The sequence below is a fragment of the Aulonocara sp. 'chitande type north' Nkhata Bay genome, linkage group LG3 (genome assembly GCF_057382095.1).
Source record: "Aulonocara sp. 'chitande type north' Nkhata Bay isolate Kocher_YH1m ecotype deep benthic linkage group LG3, A_spYH_male_GT1.1, whole genome shotgun sequence".
NCBI lineage: Eukaryota > Metazoa > Chordata > Actinopteri > Cichliformes > Cichlidae > Aulonocara > Aulonocara sp. 'chitande type north' Nkhata Bay.
The window spans coordinates 76,716,324-76,733,912 of NC_141346.1; the positions used below are offsets into that span (position 1 = coordinate 76,716,324).

General features: G+C 40.7%; 2 protein-coding genes across 2 annotated transcripts in view; both read left to right on the forward strand.

Annotated features, from left to right (window-relative positions):
• Window positions 1-17,589, forward strand: part of LOC147337064 (protein NLRC3-like) — a 280,764-nt gene that overhangs the window by 45,247 nt on the left and 217,928 nt on the right. The window lies entirely within an intron of this gene.
• On the forward strand, window positions 3,157-10,236 carry LOC147337065 (uncharacterized). Its single transcript, XM_086285723.1, has 5 exons — window positions 3,157-3,357; window positions 6,937-7,959; window positions 8,202-8,357; window positions 8,675-8,767; window positions 9,200-10,236. The coding sequence occupies exons 2-5, from the start codon at window positions 6,943-6,945 to the stop codon at window positions 9,521-9,523; spliced, it is 1,590 nt and encodes a 529-aa protein (XP_086141849.1). The 5' UTR covers window positions 3,157-3,357; window positions 6,937-6,942; the 3' UTR covers window positions 9,524-10,236.

Below are 17,589 nucleotides of genomic sequence, written 5' to 3' on the forward strand. Positions count from 1 at the left end.
TCCAGATGTTGTCGGCTTCACAAAGAAAACAAAGAACTTAAACACAAAGTGTTTGGAGCCAAAATGTTCCCAAGCTGCTCTTTTTGAAATGGCAGAGGTACAGTGGTGTCTAACAGCACACTGTGGAAGGCAAACATGTTATTGTTGGATGAAACTTCATGAATCCTTTGTAGATTTGAGCTGTTGGAGCCTTTCTTTTCTCTTCAGGTGTACAGATGCTGAGGAGGCAGGTGAAGCAGGTGGAGCTGTTGTGATGCTGGCAGAGGGTGTGTCTTAGTAACTCTGTGAGGCAGAACTGGATCCAACATTGTGGATGTGTTGATGTTGGAGCCATTAAGAGTCTCTGGCCACACTGTAGGATTTCCCTTTGATCCACTGTGGGGGCATTTTGGAGTCTGTCAGTGAAACTCTTCATGTTTGTGTTTGACTCCAGTTTATAGAAACAGAGAAATGTGTCATGCTTTTGTTCGGCCTCCACAAATACACACATTTGTTCATTGGTTGGACTTTTTGGAAGGAGACACATTGAAAACCATGTTAAGAAGATCTTGTTGTTTCCTGTGGATCCGACACAGAGAGTGGACTTCAGACAGAAAGCGTGGAAGAGATTTTAGAGGCCGTGTGTGGCAACAGGAAGTTTCTGTGTGTTTGCTGATCTTACATGTGGAAAACAACACGTGATGTTTGTGAAGTTCTACAATGATCATTGTTCTCACAGCATTTTGAGTGGGAACAGTTCAAACTGGGAGTAGTGGGAGTTATTTACTGATTGAAACAAGCTGAATGTTTCTGTGACGATGAAGATCAGCAGCTCAGCTGATCAATGAACTGACATCTATCAGTCGTTTCATGAGATGAAGTCATCAGCAGACATTTGTTCTGACTGTGTGATGAATGTCAGAAGGTCAGGGCTCTGCTTTAGTCACTGCTTGATGATCATTGGCTCATTGTTGAATCCAGGGCCCAGTCTGACCTCTGACCTTTGCTGCAGGTCTTCTGTGTTATCTCCACTTTCATGTCTGATCTTCTACTTGTAGTCCTGTGTCTACATATACAGTGGCTTTCAAAAGTATTCGGCCCCCTTGAACTTTCCCACATTTTGTCACATTACAGCCACAAACATGAATCAATGTTATTGGACTTCCAGGTGAAAGACCAACACAAAGTGGTGCACACGTGAGAAGTGGAACGAAAATCATACATGATTCCAAACATTTTTTACAAATAAATAACTGCAAAGTGGGGTGTGCGTAATTATTCAGCCCCCTGAGTCAACACTTTGTAGAACCAGCTTTTGCTGCAGTTCCAGCTGCCAGTCTTTTAGGGTCTGTCTCTGCCAGCTTTGCACATCTACAGACTGAAATCTTTGCCCATTCTTCTTTGCAAAACAGCTCCAGCTCAGTCAGATTAGATGGACAGCGTTTGTGAACAGCAGAAATTGAAATTGAAATTGCAGTGAAGTCAGCTAGAAACTTACAGTGACGTGGACATCATGCAAAGACTGCCAGACTCTGTAATACTGCAAATGATCAGTGACTCAGGTTAACACTAAACTTTAAACGGCACCTCTGTGTCTCTGTGTGCTGAACATCTAGGATTGAGTCAGGCTGCATCAGCTGAAGCTGTTATTTGTATATATCAGTATTTTTTTATTCAGGTGTGGGGAAAATACGTAAGACTGCAGTGAAGCGATGCACCAGATGAATCCCTGGCCAAAGGTATCGTACTCAAATCAGACTACTGATCCAGCCACATCAGCCTTTTGTGAGGTCTGTTTAAAGTAGACTAAAAGTGAACTGCAGGTTCCTGAGAGGTGGACTGTGAGCACAGAAACACATGTTCATACATACAGCTGCAGCAAACTTACATTAATTTTAAATAGATTTGTTACTCTGATGTCTGTCTCTGTGTTAGTCCTCTGACAGACTGGTGACCTGTCCAGGTGTGCTCTACCTACACTCTAAAAAGTGTATTTCAGCAGTAGTTGAAGTTATGTAAAGTTCAGAGTCAGTTTCATTAAGATTTCTGCTTTAGTGGAGCCAGTCTAAATTTGTGGAGTATATCAACTTGTTATTACGTGTTGTTCCCTCAGTACACATGTAACCTGCTATTCTCATTAGAGTCAACCTGCATCAATTAGGTTTCTCCTGACGCAGTGCATCTGATGTCATGACGTCTCCGCCTTCTCCAGAATTTTCTACTTGCGGTTGAGAACAACAATTTGAGAGGCACTTGGCTGCAGGCAGGACCTCGTGAACAATTTGGTCAATAAGGTAACGAAGATATTACTTTTTCCATAGTCCTTGAAGGTAAGTCAAATGTAGAACACATATTTTAATATATTAGATATAAAAATATTCCAACTGTATTGTTAAGTTTGTTAAGTGTTTAGTAAACTGACCTGACCAAACCGCTATCATTCAGCCCTGCTAACATTAGCGAAATGTCAGACCTGTTGGTAGTTTGTGCTTGGACATGTAGGTTAAGTTAGTAGTTTTCCGGCGGTACTCTCTTGTTTTAATATCGTAACGCTAGCTTAAAGTTGTGTATTCATGCAGTGTGTCGGTGTTGGCTTACTGTTAGTTATTCATTAGCATTAGCACATTATAGCGGCAAGCTGGGCCGCGGTTCTCTTCAGACTACGTTACTTCGGGCGCGCGCATTTATACACGAGTGGTTGTTCGCAGTATGCCTGTCGGCGCGAATAGTTCACGCGGTCACGGCCACGGGTGATGTAGGAGGTAAAGTTTAGCTGTGGTGGCTCCAGGAAGCATGCATTTACTGCCGCTTGCATTGCTTTCAATGTACATAACGTTAAGAAGGCGAGGAGAAAGGGTGCGTGCAGCGCTCGTACACGCACGGATCAGCCGTGTGAGAGGGAGATGGTGTGCGGCAGAAAATCAAAATTAGAAATCATAGAAGAAAGTATTACGCTATTGAACACAGAAAATACAGCCATCAGATTTCTTGTAGACCTAGCACACTTCTGGTCTGTGTCTGAATACATATATAAGTACATAGATGCAGATGAACACTGTAAACATGATGAAAGATCGACAGACTAACTCGAACATATCTTTAATCTTTAGGACTTTGGGTAGCGCTTCCTTTCCTTCCTGTCAACCTCTCCAGAGGGGTGTCTGCTGATGGCAGAAAGATTACATCACCTCTGGTTGGAACCCTGGACAGTGCCACAACCTTTGGCTTGGTGTCCAATGTGATGCCCCATCGCCACCTTCTGACCTAACTTCTTCTCAGCTCTGTGACTACTTCAAGAGGGGCATTCCTGTGTGGAGGCGTGCCAGGCAGCTCGTTTTACCTGTGAACTTGCGTACTTTCAGTTTATCAACAACAAAGGTATGCAAGTTCAAAATAGTAATGTCTCATTTAAACTTAATTCAGTTTTACACTGAACAGGAATCGGCTTTATATATAAAACAATTGCAAAAAAAAAAATGTACCTATGGGCATTTGGGTTTTGTTTTTAAACTTTTGTTTTGAACTTATCCCTTTAAAATCTAATTAGAGAGGGCTGGCTACATTTGATGAATACATTTTGTGTTTAAATGATTCGCTTTGTGTTGGGCAATGTGGCAAAAAGCTGAGATGAGATCTAGTCTCATATCACCATATTGATATATTGTAATATTGCCCAACTCTCCCTCTGTGTTTTCTCAAATTATTTATATACACCCAGTAAAGCGTGTCTCTTTGTTCCTCCAGTGCTATGCTTCATGTGGAGATGCAAGGACTGTGGGACAACATTAACAAAAAGATCTGAATTGCTCAAACACTACAAACTGATTCATAGGCATTACGGACGAGGCCACTCATATCCATGCACTTATTTAAATTGTGCATGTAGGTTCAAGACTTGGAACGCCCTACTGAGCCATCTATCAAGAAATCACCCTGCCCAACAAGCAGTCTCCAAAGCTGCGTCCACATTCACTTGCCATATTTGTGGCCATAATCAACTCTCCACAGAAAGAGAATATTTTCAACATATCTATCAGCATCTTAAAAATAAGGAGACTGTAACATGTGTGTTCCAAAACTGTGAATATAAAACCAATGTCTATGAGAACTTCAAAAGTCATAAATACAGAAAACACTCTGGTACAGTGAACACATTTAAGCCTGGAATAAGTTCTGTTGATGAATCTTTTGCCAGTGTTGCCAGTGATATTTCAGATGTGGAAATTATAGAGAGTGATGTAAATTTAAATTCTGCTTTTGACAATGGGTATTCTGAAAACTTAGAGAAGGATATTGAGCTTAAAATTGCTTCAGTGCTCCTTAAGTTGGAACACATCTTTCTTGTGTCTAATGCAGCTGTAGATGAGCTTTTGCAGGAGTTAAACTATTTGATTGGTTCTGTTTCTGTGGCGATTACCCAAAAGACTATTAGCCAAGTATTACAAGACAACGGATGCCAATTTGACCAGTCAGTTGTTGAAAAGCTAGCCAGTGTACTCTGTGAGACAAACCCTGTAAAAAAAGCAATTGGAGATAAAGGTCCACTTTCCAGTCCTTGGAGACGAAAAGCATACTATAAGAGCCACTTTAAAGTAGTGGAACCAGTGGAATATATACTTGACCGAAAAAATAACAAGTCATTCCAATATATTTCAATTTTAAAGTCTTTGCAGCATATTCTTGACTGCCAGACAATCTTGGATCAGGCTGTTAATTTGAATACTGTAGATAATCAGCCTCAAAAAACTTATGTGCACTACAAAACTATCTTCGATGGTGACTTCTTCCATGAAAATGGACTGTTGTCCAAGCAGGAAAGCATTTCATTGATATTATACATTGATGAATTCGAAATATGTAATCCCCTTGGTACATCACGGAGGAAGCATAAAATTTGTGGATTGTACTGGGTTTTGGGTAATTTGCCACCAGGCTGTAATTCTGCTTTAACCTCAATCTATTTGGCTGCTTTAATCAAAAGTAATGATCTGAAGTGCTATGGGTATGAGAAAGTGTTAAAACCTGTAATTAATGATCTTGTAATTTTGGAACAGAGTGGGATATTTCTGTCAAAGTTGGGCAGAACAGTAAAAGGCACTGTTCAGTGTGTTGTTGCCGACAACCTTGGTGCACACAGTATTGCTGGATTCTTTGAAAATTTCTCAGGGACATACGTATGTAGATTTTGCACTGCAGAAACATCAGAGTTCCAGACTATTGAAGTCAGAAGTGAAGTCTTTACTTTAAGAACAAAAGACATTCATGCAGATCATTTACGAATTATCGAGGAAAACAAATGGCCCAGTTATTATGGTGTGAAATCAAAGTGTATTTTGTCAAAGCACCTCTCACATTTTGATGTTACCACTGGGTTTCCACCTGATGTTGTACATGATCTTTTTGAGGGAATTTTTCCTTTTGAACTTGCGCTTTGCCTCAATTTGTTAATCAAAAAAAAGTATTTCACATTATGTACATTGAATGAAACAATATCATCTTTCAACTTTAAGTGGGCTGACAAAACAAATCGACCTCATCCTGTGGCTCTCAGTTTTGCATCCAAAAAAAGTGTAGGAGGGAATGCACACGAGAACTGGAGTCTTATCAGATTTTTGCCTTTGTTCGTTGGGCAGAGTGTACCCTGTGAGGAGCCTGCTTGGCACATCTTAACAGACTTGAAGGACATTGTTGATCTTGTTGTCAGTCCTGTTCATACTGAGGACTCCATTGCATATCTTGGTTTTAAGATCTCCGAGCACAGAATCAAGTTTCAAGAGGTTTTCCCAGATGTTAATCTTAAACCAAAGCACCACTACTTGGAACATTATCCATACTTGATCCGTAAGTTTGGGCCACTGGTTGCACTATGGACTATGCGATTCGAAGCAAAGCATAGTTTTTTTAAAAGAGTTGCAAGGAACATCAGATGCTTCAAAAATGTACTTCTTTCCCTTTCACAGAGACATCAGTATCAGATTGCATATCATTTGCATGCAATTAGCTTTGCCAAACCCCCACTGGAAGTAACAGATGTTTCCACTGTTCACATTGATGTTCTTAACAAGGACATCTCAAATGCACTGAGACAGAAGTCTCCAGATATGGACAATGTGTGCTTGGCTAAAAGTGTAGCATATAATGGAATAATCTACAAGTGTGGGATGATCTTGATCCACGGCTCACTGGGAGGACTGCCAGAGTTTGGTGAAATCATCCAAATGGTGATACTGCAGGACAAACTAATCTTCATTCTGAAAAAGCTTAGCGGATGGTATATGGAACACTACAGAGCTTATGATCTCAAAACATCACCAAGCAAAGAAGTGGAACTTGTTGAGCCACAAGAACTGCATGATACCTACCCACTGGCAGACTACAATATTAGAGGGATGCGTCTTGTCACCTTGAAAAGATATGTCCATGTTTAAATGGTGAGGCCTCAAAATATGATAAAGTATTTTCTTAAGTGGGAAAACAAAACCCAGACCCATACAATACTAATGTGTTCTCAGAACATATTTATTTTATACTGCAAGCCAAAGTGGTGTGATGATGTCATTGGCAATTCATCAGTTATGTCATTTTTTTTAATGCAGGTCGCTGGATTCCAGTCAGTGAATGCTAATTCTATGCTCTCCCCCCTTCTGCTTCTCTTCTCTTTTTCTTCTTTCCTCTCCTTATTGTCTCCTATATTCTCCTCACCTCCTCTCCTTCTCTCTTCTCTTCAATGTCTCCCATATTCTCGCCATCTCTCTTCTCCTCCCTTCTCCTCTTCGGTTTGCCTTCTCTCCTCGCTGCCTCAGCTGATCTCCACCTCTCCTCTTCATTTTCTCCTCCCCTTTCCTCCTCTCTTTGCCTTCTCTCTTTTCCTCTAGTTTGACATTAAATTCTCCTAATTGGAAATGTCAGTGGTTTACATGTTGATCCTCACTAACTGTGCTTGTGCTTTGTTCTCAGACCACCATGGCTGGTTCAACACCTGCAAGACTGAAGGTGATTTTAGGAGAGAACAACATTGAAAAGCTGACTCTTCCAAATGGCATCCCAGAGTCACTTGAAGACCTTCTCAGCACGATAAAGACTACCTTTGGGTTAAAAGGTAACTTCAGACTGCAATACATGGACCAAGACTTTGGCAACGACTTCTTTAATCTGAATTCTACCACCGAACTTCGGAATTTGGGGACAATCAAAGTGATCCACCAGCAAACAAATCCACCTTTGATCAGTGCCGATCAGTCCACTTCATCTCTGTCTCTTTCATTTGAGTCTGATGACGGTATTTCGGTGGCATCAAATGACACAATTATCCTCTCATCCCCTGAATCTATGTCATCTCGAATACAACAGTGGCCAGAAGACTTTGCAATTCCCCAATTTTCATATGACACAGAGCTACAGCTAGAGAGGGGGAATACTGAGTACCGTGTGAGCCAAAAAATGTTGACTTTAAGCGCCCGAATGCTGTCTGATATCCTGAAAAGAGTTGCAGAAGAAATTTACCGTTACAAGGCCTATCCAGAGGATGCACATTTCTGCGCAGCTGCAGAGGCCCTTATCAAAAAGCACCCATGTTTGAAAGAACCTGGATCATTCAATGGCTGCTACGGTTGGAAACAACGACTGAAGTACAAAATGGCAAACTACAGGACCCAGCTCAAATTACAGGGGTGTCCAGAGCTGTGTGTAAACTCACTGAAATCTAAAGCTACTACAGATGCTTTCCCTGCTAAAAAAGTGAAGAAGCCAAAACGTTCTGAAGCTAACTTTTATCCATCCTTTCCTACTGGTGAGACTCTGGACAGCATGGAAAAAGTGAGACTAGAACTTCTGACAGAGATCGGGATAAGGGATAATGAAAGGGTCATCGCAGACAAAATGGCTAACACGTTTGCCTACAGACGACATGAGGTGGTAAACGAAGAACCAAGCATTCAGGAACTGAAGGACAGATGGCCTGCACTCTTCACACAGAAAGAGGTAAGAATGGAACTGAAGTGATCGAAGTCTGTATGCTTCGGGATTTATTGCAGTTAACTTTCATGAATCAGTCATAACTTGATTTGGTTGAGATTTTATAACACTGAACTTAATGAAAGAATTTACATTTTGAATTCCCATATATGTTATACTTTTTGGGATATAGACATTTTGGCATACAATCAGTTTCAGCATTTTGTTCCATAATACAATATCTACTGTCATTTGTGTTTTGTTTTTAGATAAATACAGAGTTCCAGAGGCTCATGGCTGTTCCTCTTGAGTGGAAGTTCATGGCCCAGTTAGACATGCACTCAAGTCAGCTGATCAAAGTCATACGTGCCAAAGGAGGAGCAACACGCCAAAAGATTGCGAACATCTTGGACACATTGGACCAGGTAAATCTGTACCATCAAACAAGATGCTTCGTAACTAAGAGGGCTGTCAAAATATATCTGAATCCAAAAAAATATATATATATTTAACTGAATCTTTCATAAAGACAATATGGGCAGGCCAATGCTAATCATGGCTTTCATATGCATGAATGTTTTTAGCGACTCCACTGAACTCATCCCCTTTTCTTTCTGTAATGAATCTCTGGGCTTGTGAATTACTGTTTTTAAATAAAGTACATGTAAGTTAAGCAATAAGAGTAAGGATGTCTGTCTTATGAAATTTAGAGTTTAAAATTACTCAACATTTGTTGTTCTAGACTGTGGACATTAATCATCGGAGGGAATGTGTGCTGAAAGCCCTCACCATCTTCCTGGGAGAAGATGCAGATGGCCTGATCAAGGAATACCTTGTAAGTTTCAACAGTTTGTCAGCACATCTTGTCAAAGGGACACAAAAAAGTTAACTGTTAGAACAAACATAACACGTGAACCCTAGTTGGATTGCTGACATGTATTTATTATCATGACCATATTGGACATTATGTAATTCCCAGCAACAACACATTACATATCGGATTGACTTTGTTTTAAGTAAGACGGGCTTACTTGATTATTTAAGTTCAAAGGAATAGTTTGACATGTTGGGAAATCTTATCTTTCTTGCTTACAATTTGATTAGAGTCAGATTGATACACCTCTCTCTGCTGTTTCTGGTGTGTGATGACACCCAGCCAAGAAATAGCCCAGCACATAACACATATTGGTACATCACCCAAACACTTAATCACAGTAAGAAGTGAGGCTAATGATGATTTGTGTTTGTGTCTTGTACCCCTCTGTAGGACTGTGGAGCAGATGATGTTCAGAGGGACCTGGAGGAGGTCACCATGGCAGTGTATGTGATTCGGAAGGAGGGGGAGGGACTGCAGGAGCCACCTGAAGACATTGGCATTGTCATTGAGAGTGTGGAAGTGTTGCATGAACTAACTTCAGTTGCCTCAGCTTGTGCCCTGCTTCTAGGTTTGATCTATGCACTCAACCTAGCTTATCCAAAACCCTTTCGCTTCACTTTTGAAGTGCTCCAAAAAATCTTCATGCAGCTTGATCAGCACAAGATGTCCCCCAAAGTCCAAAATCTGTATATCAAACTTCAAAGCTCCCAGTAATGGCACAGAACAATGACCAACAAATGGCCCTGTGCCATAATGCGAAGGAACAACTGTGTTTGGACATATAGCATGTAAAATATGTAGTCTCTTTTGGATGTTGGGCCTTTTTTATGCTCCAAGAGACCTCAAACCCCAATTTAATGTGCTTTTATGGTATTTTTATTTATTTTTTAATTTTTTTTCAGACATATTTGCCTTCGTTTCAAGGGAAAGGTTGCATTTCAGGTTTGATGTGCTCAGTTATACAACAAACTGTTGTGACATTCTAAAACTCTAGAGGAGTGTTTATATTTTTTCATCCCCATTGGTCAGCTACACTGTTCAGATATTTATTCATTGGCTATAGCTGAAGAGAAGTTTCTGTATACTCTTGGGGCACTTTTTCATAGTTGACACTGTATGTGTTAAGATTGATATTTGTGTAATACTGTGTTGCACTTTACACTTTGTTGACAACTTTGTGGTCCTACTAAGCATTACTTGCATTTTGTGCATATGTGTTTTAAAAAGGACAAATGTGTAATGTATTTGACCAAAAGCTGTGTTGGTTGCCATAAAGGTAATACTTTATTACATTTATACAATAAAGCATTTTAAAAAAAAAACATTGGATTTTGAATTTTTGAAAAATATTTTCAGGCAACTTAAAATTTTGATTTAAGCTTTATTATACAAACTAAAATTTCATTTTAGAGTCACTACAAAAAGTAATTTACACTAAACCACATTATTAGGTTAGCAAAGAGCAATATTTTACTTTTGGGTTATGCAAATTATTGGGTTGGAAAAACTGAAAACTTTAAGTTGAAATGTCTTAATTTTAAGTTGGATTAATGCAAAAATGTTTATTTGACAGCAATTAATTTATTAAGTACATGTAACTTAAATCAGTTGTGTTAATTTAATGTATTAACTTAATTTCAAAGAACTTAATTAAATTTGGTGTTACCAATTGAAATAATTCAATTAAGTTGGTTCAACTATTTTCTTTTTTCAGTGTACTACTGGGACAGGTTCCAGCCTCTGTAATAGAAATGTTCTGTTATTCTCATTTAAAGTGTTTAAGTGCTTATGCATATGCTTAGTTGTGACACTGTTACTGTTCAGTGAAAGTTGCTAAAACTAGATGAACTTACTTCAGCAGTTTGAGAAAACAACTCCCTTTACAGGTGCTGATAAGGCCAAGGGCACAAAACAGCACAACCATTGATGCGTTAGGTTTCATAGCGAGACACGTGAAGTGTGGTAGGATCAGTTTGTAACTTCCTCCCTCTTCCTTGGAATGTATAAAGGAGGAGGAGCACGACCTCTGTGGCAGCGCTGACATGACTGAACCGTGATGTTTGATGTGTGTTGGCGCAGTAATAAATAGCTTGATCACAGCTCTTTCTGTGTTGCAGACTTTATTTAAAAAATTCCACGAAACCCCCCCCACTGTGAACCTGAATTGAATATTCAGAAGACATTTGTTTAAATAGTTCTACAAATCTGAGCTGTTGGTGTGTCCTTGGATTGTGTGGTAATAATATTAGAGCCTGCAATCTTTCTTACTGGATCTCTACTATGAGTCATGTTACCTGAGATTAGTTCTATGTTTACCTGTCAGCCTGGACGAATGTGCTGTGTGAAGAATGTAAATGACATCAGATCTGAACTGCTTACATCTAAGGAGCCTGTTCATATTTAATTGTAATATGAACCAATGATTTTCTGATTGATTGCTGATATATACAGTGGGGCAAAAAAGTATTTAGTCAGCCACCGATTGTCATCATTTTAGGTGGGGGAACTTGCACAGAGGTCAGTAATTTGCACCAGAGGTACACGTCAACTGTGAGAGACAGAATGTGAAAAAAAAAAATCCATGAATCCACATGGTAGGATTTGTAAAGAATTTATTCGTAAATCAGGGTGGAAAATAAGTATTTGGTCAATAACATAAATACAACTCAATACTTTGTAACATAACCTTTGTTGGCAATAACAGAGGTCAAACGTTTACTATAGGTCTTTACCAGGTTTGCACACACAGTAGCTGGTATTTTGGCCCATTCCTCCATGCAGATCTTCTCGAGAGCAGTGATGTTTTGGGGCTGTTGCCGAGCAACACGGACTTTCAACTCCCGCCACAGATTTTCTATGGGGTTGAGGTCTGGAGACTGGCTAGGCCACTCCAGGACTTTCAAATGCTTCTTACGGAGCCACTCCTTTGTTGCCCGGGCGGTGTGTTTTGGATCATTGTCATGTTGGAAGACCCAGCCTCGTTTCATCTTCAAAGTTCTCACTGATGGAAGCAGGTTTTGGCTCAAAATCTCACGATACATGGCCCCATTCATTCTGTCCTTAACACGGATCAGTCGTCCTGTCCCCTTGGCAGAAAAACAGCCCCATAGCATGATGTTTCCACCCCCATGCTTCACAGTAGGTATGGTGTTCTTGGGATGCAACTCAGTATTCTTCTTCCTCCAAACACGACGAGTTGAGTTTATACCAAAAAGTTCTACTTTGGTTTCATCTGACCACATGACATTCTCCCAATCCTCTGCCGTATCATCCATGTGCTCTCTGGCAAACTTCAGACGGGCCTGGACATGCACTGGCTTCAGCAGCGGAACACGTCTGGCACTGCGGGATTTGATTCCCTGCCGTTGTAGTGTGTTACTGATGGTGACCTTTGTTACTTTGGTCCCAGCTCTCTGCAGGTCATTCACCAGGTCCCCCTGTGTGGTTCTGGGATCTTTGCTCACCGTTCTCATGATCATTTTGACCCCACGGGATGAGATCTTGCGTGGAGCCCCAGATCGTGGGAGATTATCAGTGGTCTTGTATGTCTTCCATTTTCTGATGATTGCTCCCACAGTTGATTTCTTCACACCAAGCTGCTTGCCTATTGTAGATTCACTCTTCCCAGTCTGGTGCAGGTCTACAATACTTTTCCTGGTGTCCTTCGAAAGCTCTTTGGTCTTGGCCATGGCGGAGTTTGGAGTCTGACTGTTTGAGGCTGTGGACAGGTGTCTTTTATACAGATGATGAGTTCAAACAGGTGCCATTCATACAGGTAACGAGTGGGGGACAGAAAAGCTTCTTACAGAAGACGTTACAGGTCTGTGAGAGCCAGAGATTTTCCTTGTTTGAGGTGACCAAATACTTATTTTCCACCCTGATTTACGAATAAATTCTTTACAAATCCTACCATGTGGATTCATGGATTTTTTTTTTCACATTCTGTCTCTCACAGTTGAAGTGTACCTCTGGTGCAAATTACTGACCTCTGTCATCATTTTAAGTGGGGGAACTTGCACAATCGGCGGCTGACTAAATACTTTTTTGCCCCACTGTATGTATGTATATATATATATATATATATATATATATTTTTGTTGCCTTATGGTTCCAAGCGCTGTCACCAATCTTTGCATTTTGTTATTATCTCATGACACTTGTTTAATCAGCTACCATCTCTCCTGTGGACTTTTTAATGTCTACAGTCTCAGACCAACACAGCCCTGCCCTTCCCATATTAGATTCTTGATGAATGTGTGTTGTTGTTATTCAGCCTGGTTCAATGTGCCCCTTTTTAACTTTGAGCACCCGCCCCTTTAAACCTCTCTGCACAGCCCTGCACTGAACTCACTATCTTCTCCCTCTAACAGCCTCCACATGTTCTCACTGTAATTTCCCCTCATGAATGAATTTATGCTGCACTAATGTGAATGTTTGCAGGGAAATCAAACGCATTTCACACGCAGTACTCGAGCTGACTTACCTTTGTTTGAATGACGACTTGTACGCGCTGACTCCACAGATAAGGTACGAAAATATATCAGGCTACGTCTTCAGGGTTTCTACTCCACGGCCGTATTTCATACGGGTCCACATTTCCACTGCACGCTATTTTCTGCAAATACCGCCGCTTCGCCTCTGGACGCAATCGGTCTCTATACAGTCCGTTCTCTTTTGAGCTGCTTTTAAGCATCTTGTAATCGTCGTTCCAACACAGTGTGTTTGTTTTGATTCGTAGACCTCGAAAATGGTGCCGCGCTCCCACAATGCATTGCGGCGTGACGTCAACTCCAAAGCCCTATAGAACATGTTCTTTTTCATTGTCAAAATGATCAGGAATAAAGAAGAAAACTGATTCAAAACCTGTGGAACCTGCCAAAAAACAAGTTTTACTGCAAAGGATTTCTAGATGTGAAGGTTTTGTGGCTTTTTTCAGTTTCTAAAACAAACTCATTTGTACAGAAGGATATGAGGATGTATATGTCCGGTGGTGGGTTTTTTTCTTCTTGATTTAATGTATTCATTTATCTCTTCACTTAATCTTTCTTTATGTTTTTTTTTTTTGATTTGGCATGAGCGATTTCCGGTCCTCACTCCAAGCCAGTTGGTGGCGGTAATGCACCACATGTTCTATCACAGCTGCGTCCGAGAGGACAGGAAACGTCTGTATGCGTCTGCAAACCAGGTAACTACACTCAGCTGAGCCTCTCTGCTAGTCGTTATTAGTTGGAGGGTTTTGCGTCACTTTCTCTCGGCTTGATAAAGGGCTGTATAGAAATCTCTGGTACGTAACACGTAACGTCATTTTTAGGGAGCGTCGCAGAGAAGTGAGGCTGTTTCTTTGTTTTTGTCGAGTTTTGATTGAAGACATGTTTCCAGTCCGTTTTTTACTCGTTTGTTTTTTCATTAATAACTTTACATTATCACAGAGAACAAGAAGGCGCTTTGTTTGTCACATTCACCTTATGTCTGTGAAGGTTCTCAGTCATCCAGGTCATCGTAGTCAAAGGAGCTTGCAAAGAAAAGCGTCTGGACTTCTTTAAGTTACTTGAAGACGTTTCACCTCTCATCCGAGAAGCTTCTTCAGTTCTAAGGTCAAATGGTGGAGAGTCCCAGATATAAACCTAGTGGGAGTGACCCCCCCACAGAGGGACAAAAGGACCCCCTGATGATCCTCTAATCACCTGAGCCAAGGTGTGAAACTGGGCGTGGGCCCCAATCAGCCAGAGTTTCGGGTGAGTTCATTGTGAAAGCTGGCCCCACCTTATCATGCGAATTCCTGAGGTCAGATGGCCCAGGATGTGAGTGGGCGTTAAGGCGTCTGGGAAGGATCTCAAAACTGGATTATAGATGGCAGACAGTTGGTGTCATAAACCCCGCCTCTGTTCAAAGATGGTCGCTCACAGTGGACATAGATGCTTCTTTCACTCCTCTTTCAAACCATCTGTCCTCTCTGTCCAAAATGTGAACATTAGCATCCTCGAAAGAGTGTCCTTTATCCTTAAGATGCAGATGGACTGCTGAGTCTTGTCCTGTGGAGGTGGCTCTTCTATGTTGTGCCATGCGCTTGTGAAGTGGCAGCCACTTGGCAGCCACAGTGATAAATGGCTGAGATGGCTGCAGCTGTACGTGTGAGGTACCTACATGTTTCAAGATGAATTTGCAGAGATGTCATGTTTGGTGCTTACAGACATCACACTGCATTTTGTGATTTCGTAGCTATTGTGATATTTTGGAGCTTCCCATGATCACCGTGACAGTCATTCATTTTAACATAACCTTTCTATTCCTTTCAGGGATCCTCATTTTTTTGGTGAGGAAGATCAGCAGCTGTGTCGACAGGCAACAGGTAACGGCATGCTTTTCTGTTAGTACTGTAGACCTTGGTCTGGTGCTCTTTTTTAGTTTAACACAGTATTTTCATTTGCCGAAGTGTAAAAAGCTTGTTCCAGGAGAAACAAACTTTAGTGAGTTCTGCAAAATGATTCCCACCATTGCACACTCTGTCAGCCTCCAGTGTGCCCTTTTTTTGTCCTTTAACTGAAGAAAGTCGGTAGTCAGAACATATGAGATAAGTGAGATCCTCATTTTGCCTGCTTATTTCAAGATACAACATTTTCACAAACTGCTGTAGGATAACCTTGCTATTTGTCTTTTCCAACACTTCTACATTCATCCATATTTCCTTGTCTGCTTCTTTCCAGGTGAAAAGTACCTGAAATGGGTGAAAGATTTTGTTTCCAAAAACAAAAGCATGTGCGTTCACCTGAAGAAGCCAAGTGGTGCTGACCTGTGGATAGAAGAGCTTGAGAACACCAAATACAACGGGGATGATGATGAAGTTAACGCCTGGGGAAAATTCTACCTTCCCGAGATTGTAAAAATGCAGGTTATTGGTGTGGTAAAGGGCACCTCATGTCCATGTGACGAGCTTGTGCTGATGACGCGTGAGGACAAAGCTGTACGGCTATGACGGAGAGGAGCTGCATCTGGTGGCTTCCAGTTTCCTGGAACTATGTGACAAAACGATAGAGTATCCAGCATCCAAGCGCTACTACAATGGAGAGGCCTTCAAAGATATGGTGAGAAGTTAGACTGCTAAGAATAAGACTGGGGATGCCTAGTGTTAGAGATCAATCACCTGAGCTTTTCTTTGTATTGTTGTGTGTTCTGTTTAGACTGAGGAGGACTGGAAAAAAGTTAAGATGAGTGATGTGGGGAGGAAACTGCAGGAAGAACATAAAAAGCTGGTAAATGAAACCCAGTCAGCGTTCGTAAGCCTAATATCATAGGTGGGTATTGGAGCTGAGTATCATCACTGATTTCTAGAACCTGTTCAATTCCAATTCACAAGGTCCCAATTAGATTCCATTTAATTCTTACTCAGAGAGTCAGAAACATTATAATTCTGATCATTTATCAGTACTGACACTTGTGAAACTTCATCAGAGGTGTGAGCATCACAGCAGATGCTTTTGTGTCAAAGTAACTGAGGATAAAACACAAAACCATGAAGCAGATTTTCCTGGCCTAGCTTTTTACAGTAGATAACCTTAAAAATATTATTCTGCAGTAGAACAAAAGCAGACGAGAACCACGACTCAACAAATGTACATTGGCTGATGCTGCTGAAGTGATTCAGAGGTTTTAATAAGAGGTTTTAATAGAGACACAGCAGAGCATTTTGCAGTTTCACTTAATTTGAAAAAAATAAATAAAATTTGGTATTGAACAGCAGAAATGAGGCTGTCTTGTCGGAAGTCATTAAAAAAAATGGCTGTAAACAACGGTAGACTGCTTCATAACAAGCAAGCGAATAATGCCAAAAACAGAGATTTGAGATGGGAAACGGTGTTCTTAAAGTACACTGAGAGAGGCAGAGAGCTGTGCTGTGTTGTTTTTCTGTGTGTGTTTTAATGGTGGTGGAAGCAAACCAGCAAAAGTAAGAGGGAATTCATGACAATGTTTATGTCAAGCGAAATGTGTCTTCTTTTGCTGCTGGTTTGGTTAGAGAGAGACAAAACGTGCAGCTTCAGGATCTGAGCAGCTTTCAGCACCAACGGCATCACAGCTCAGACTTGGATTCAGGATTAAGCCCTTTATGTTTGACTGTAGTGATTGTAGCTCTGTCCTTGTTATTAATCGCTTTAGTCAAACACAGCTATTGTTTGCTGGGATGTGTATATCCTTGACAGTTTGTATCTCAGAGTTATCAAAGACACTGTGGATAATCATCAAGAGATTGTTGTTCTCTTAATAATGACCTATTTGATTGTTTGTTTTTTCTTCTTCTTACAGATTCTGGTATTTGGCCAAAAGAGAGCTTCACAATTCTTGGCTTCACCTGTGGTAGAAAAATGACTGAAGTTATGCAACACTCTCTAAAATTAAAGCTATGCAACGCTTTAACATGAATGGCGAAGGAGTGCATCTCTTTCACTGTCTCTTCCTGTCCTCTTCTCAGTCTTTGTTGTGGCACCTCTGCTATGTGTTATAGAAAGCACTTGGAATCATGTTCAATACAAAAACACCAAACTCGTGGGATTGCCCTAGCAAGCAGTTGGTAAAAACTAATTAAAACTGATATATATCAGCTTCACTTTCTAGCTGCAAAAGCACGTTTCTGCAAAAGCATGCAGTTTCCTGTCAGCACTTTTTGGCACAGAGTGTACTCAGAGTTAGGCCTTTCTTATATAAAGCAATATAATCAGCATATAAACATTTAAGATGATAAATTTAAAGCTCAACAGTAACTGCTATAAATATTATAACTACACATG

Excerpts from the sequence above, each read along its gene's own strand:
- LOC147337065 (XM_086285723.1), top strand. The coding sequence starts at position 6,943 with ATGGCTGGTTCAACACCTGCAAGACTGAAGGTGATTTTAGGAGAGAAC. Across the intron at positions 8,358-8,674 it reads TCTTGGACACATTGGACCAG|ACTGTGGACATTAATCATCG; the intron begins GTAAATCTGTAC and ends TTGTTGTTCTAG. Across the intron at positions 8,768-9,199 it reads GCCTGATCAAGGAATACCTT|GACTGTGGAGCAGATGATGT; the intron begins GTAAGTTTCAAC and ends ACCCCTCTGTAG.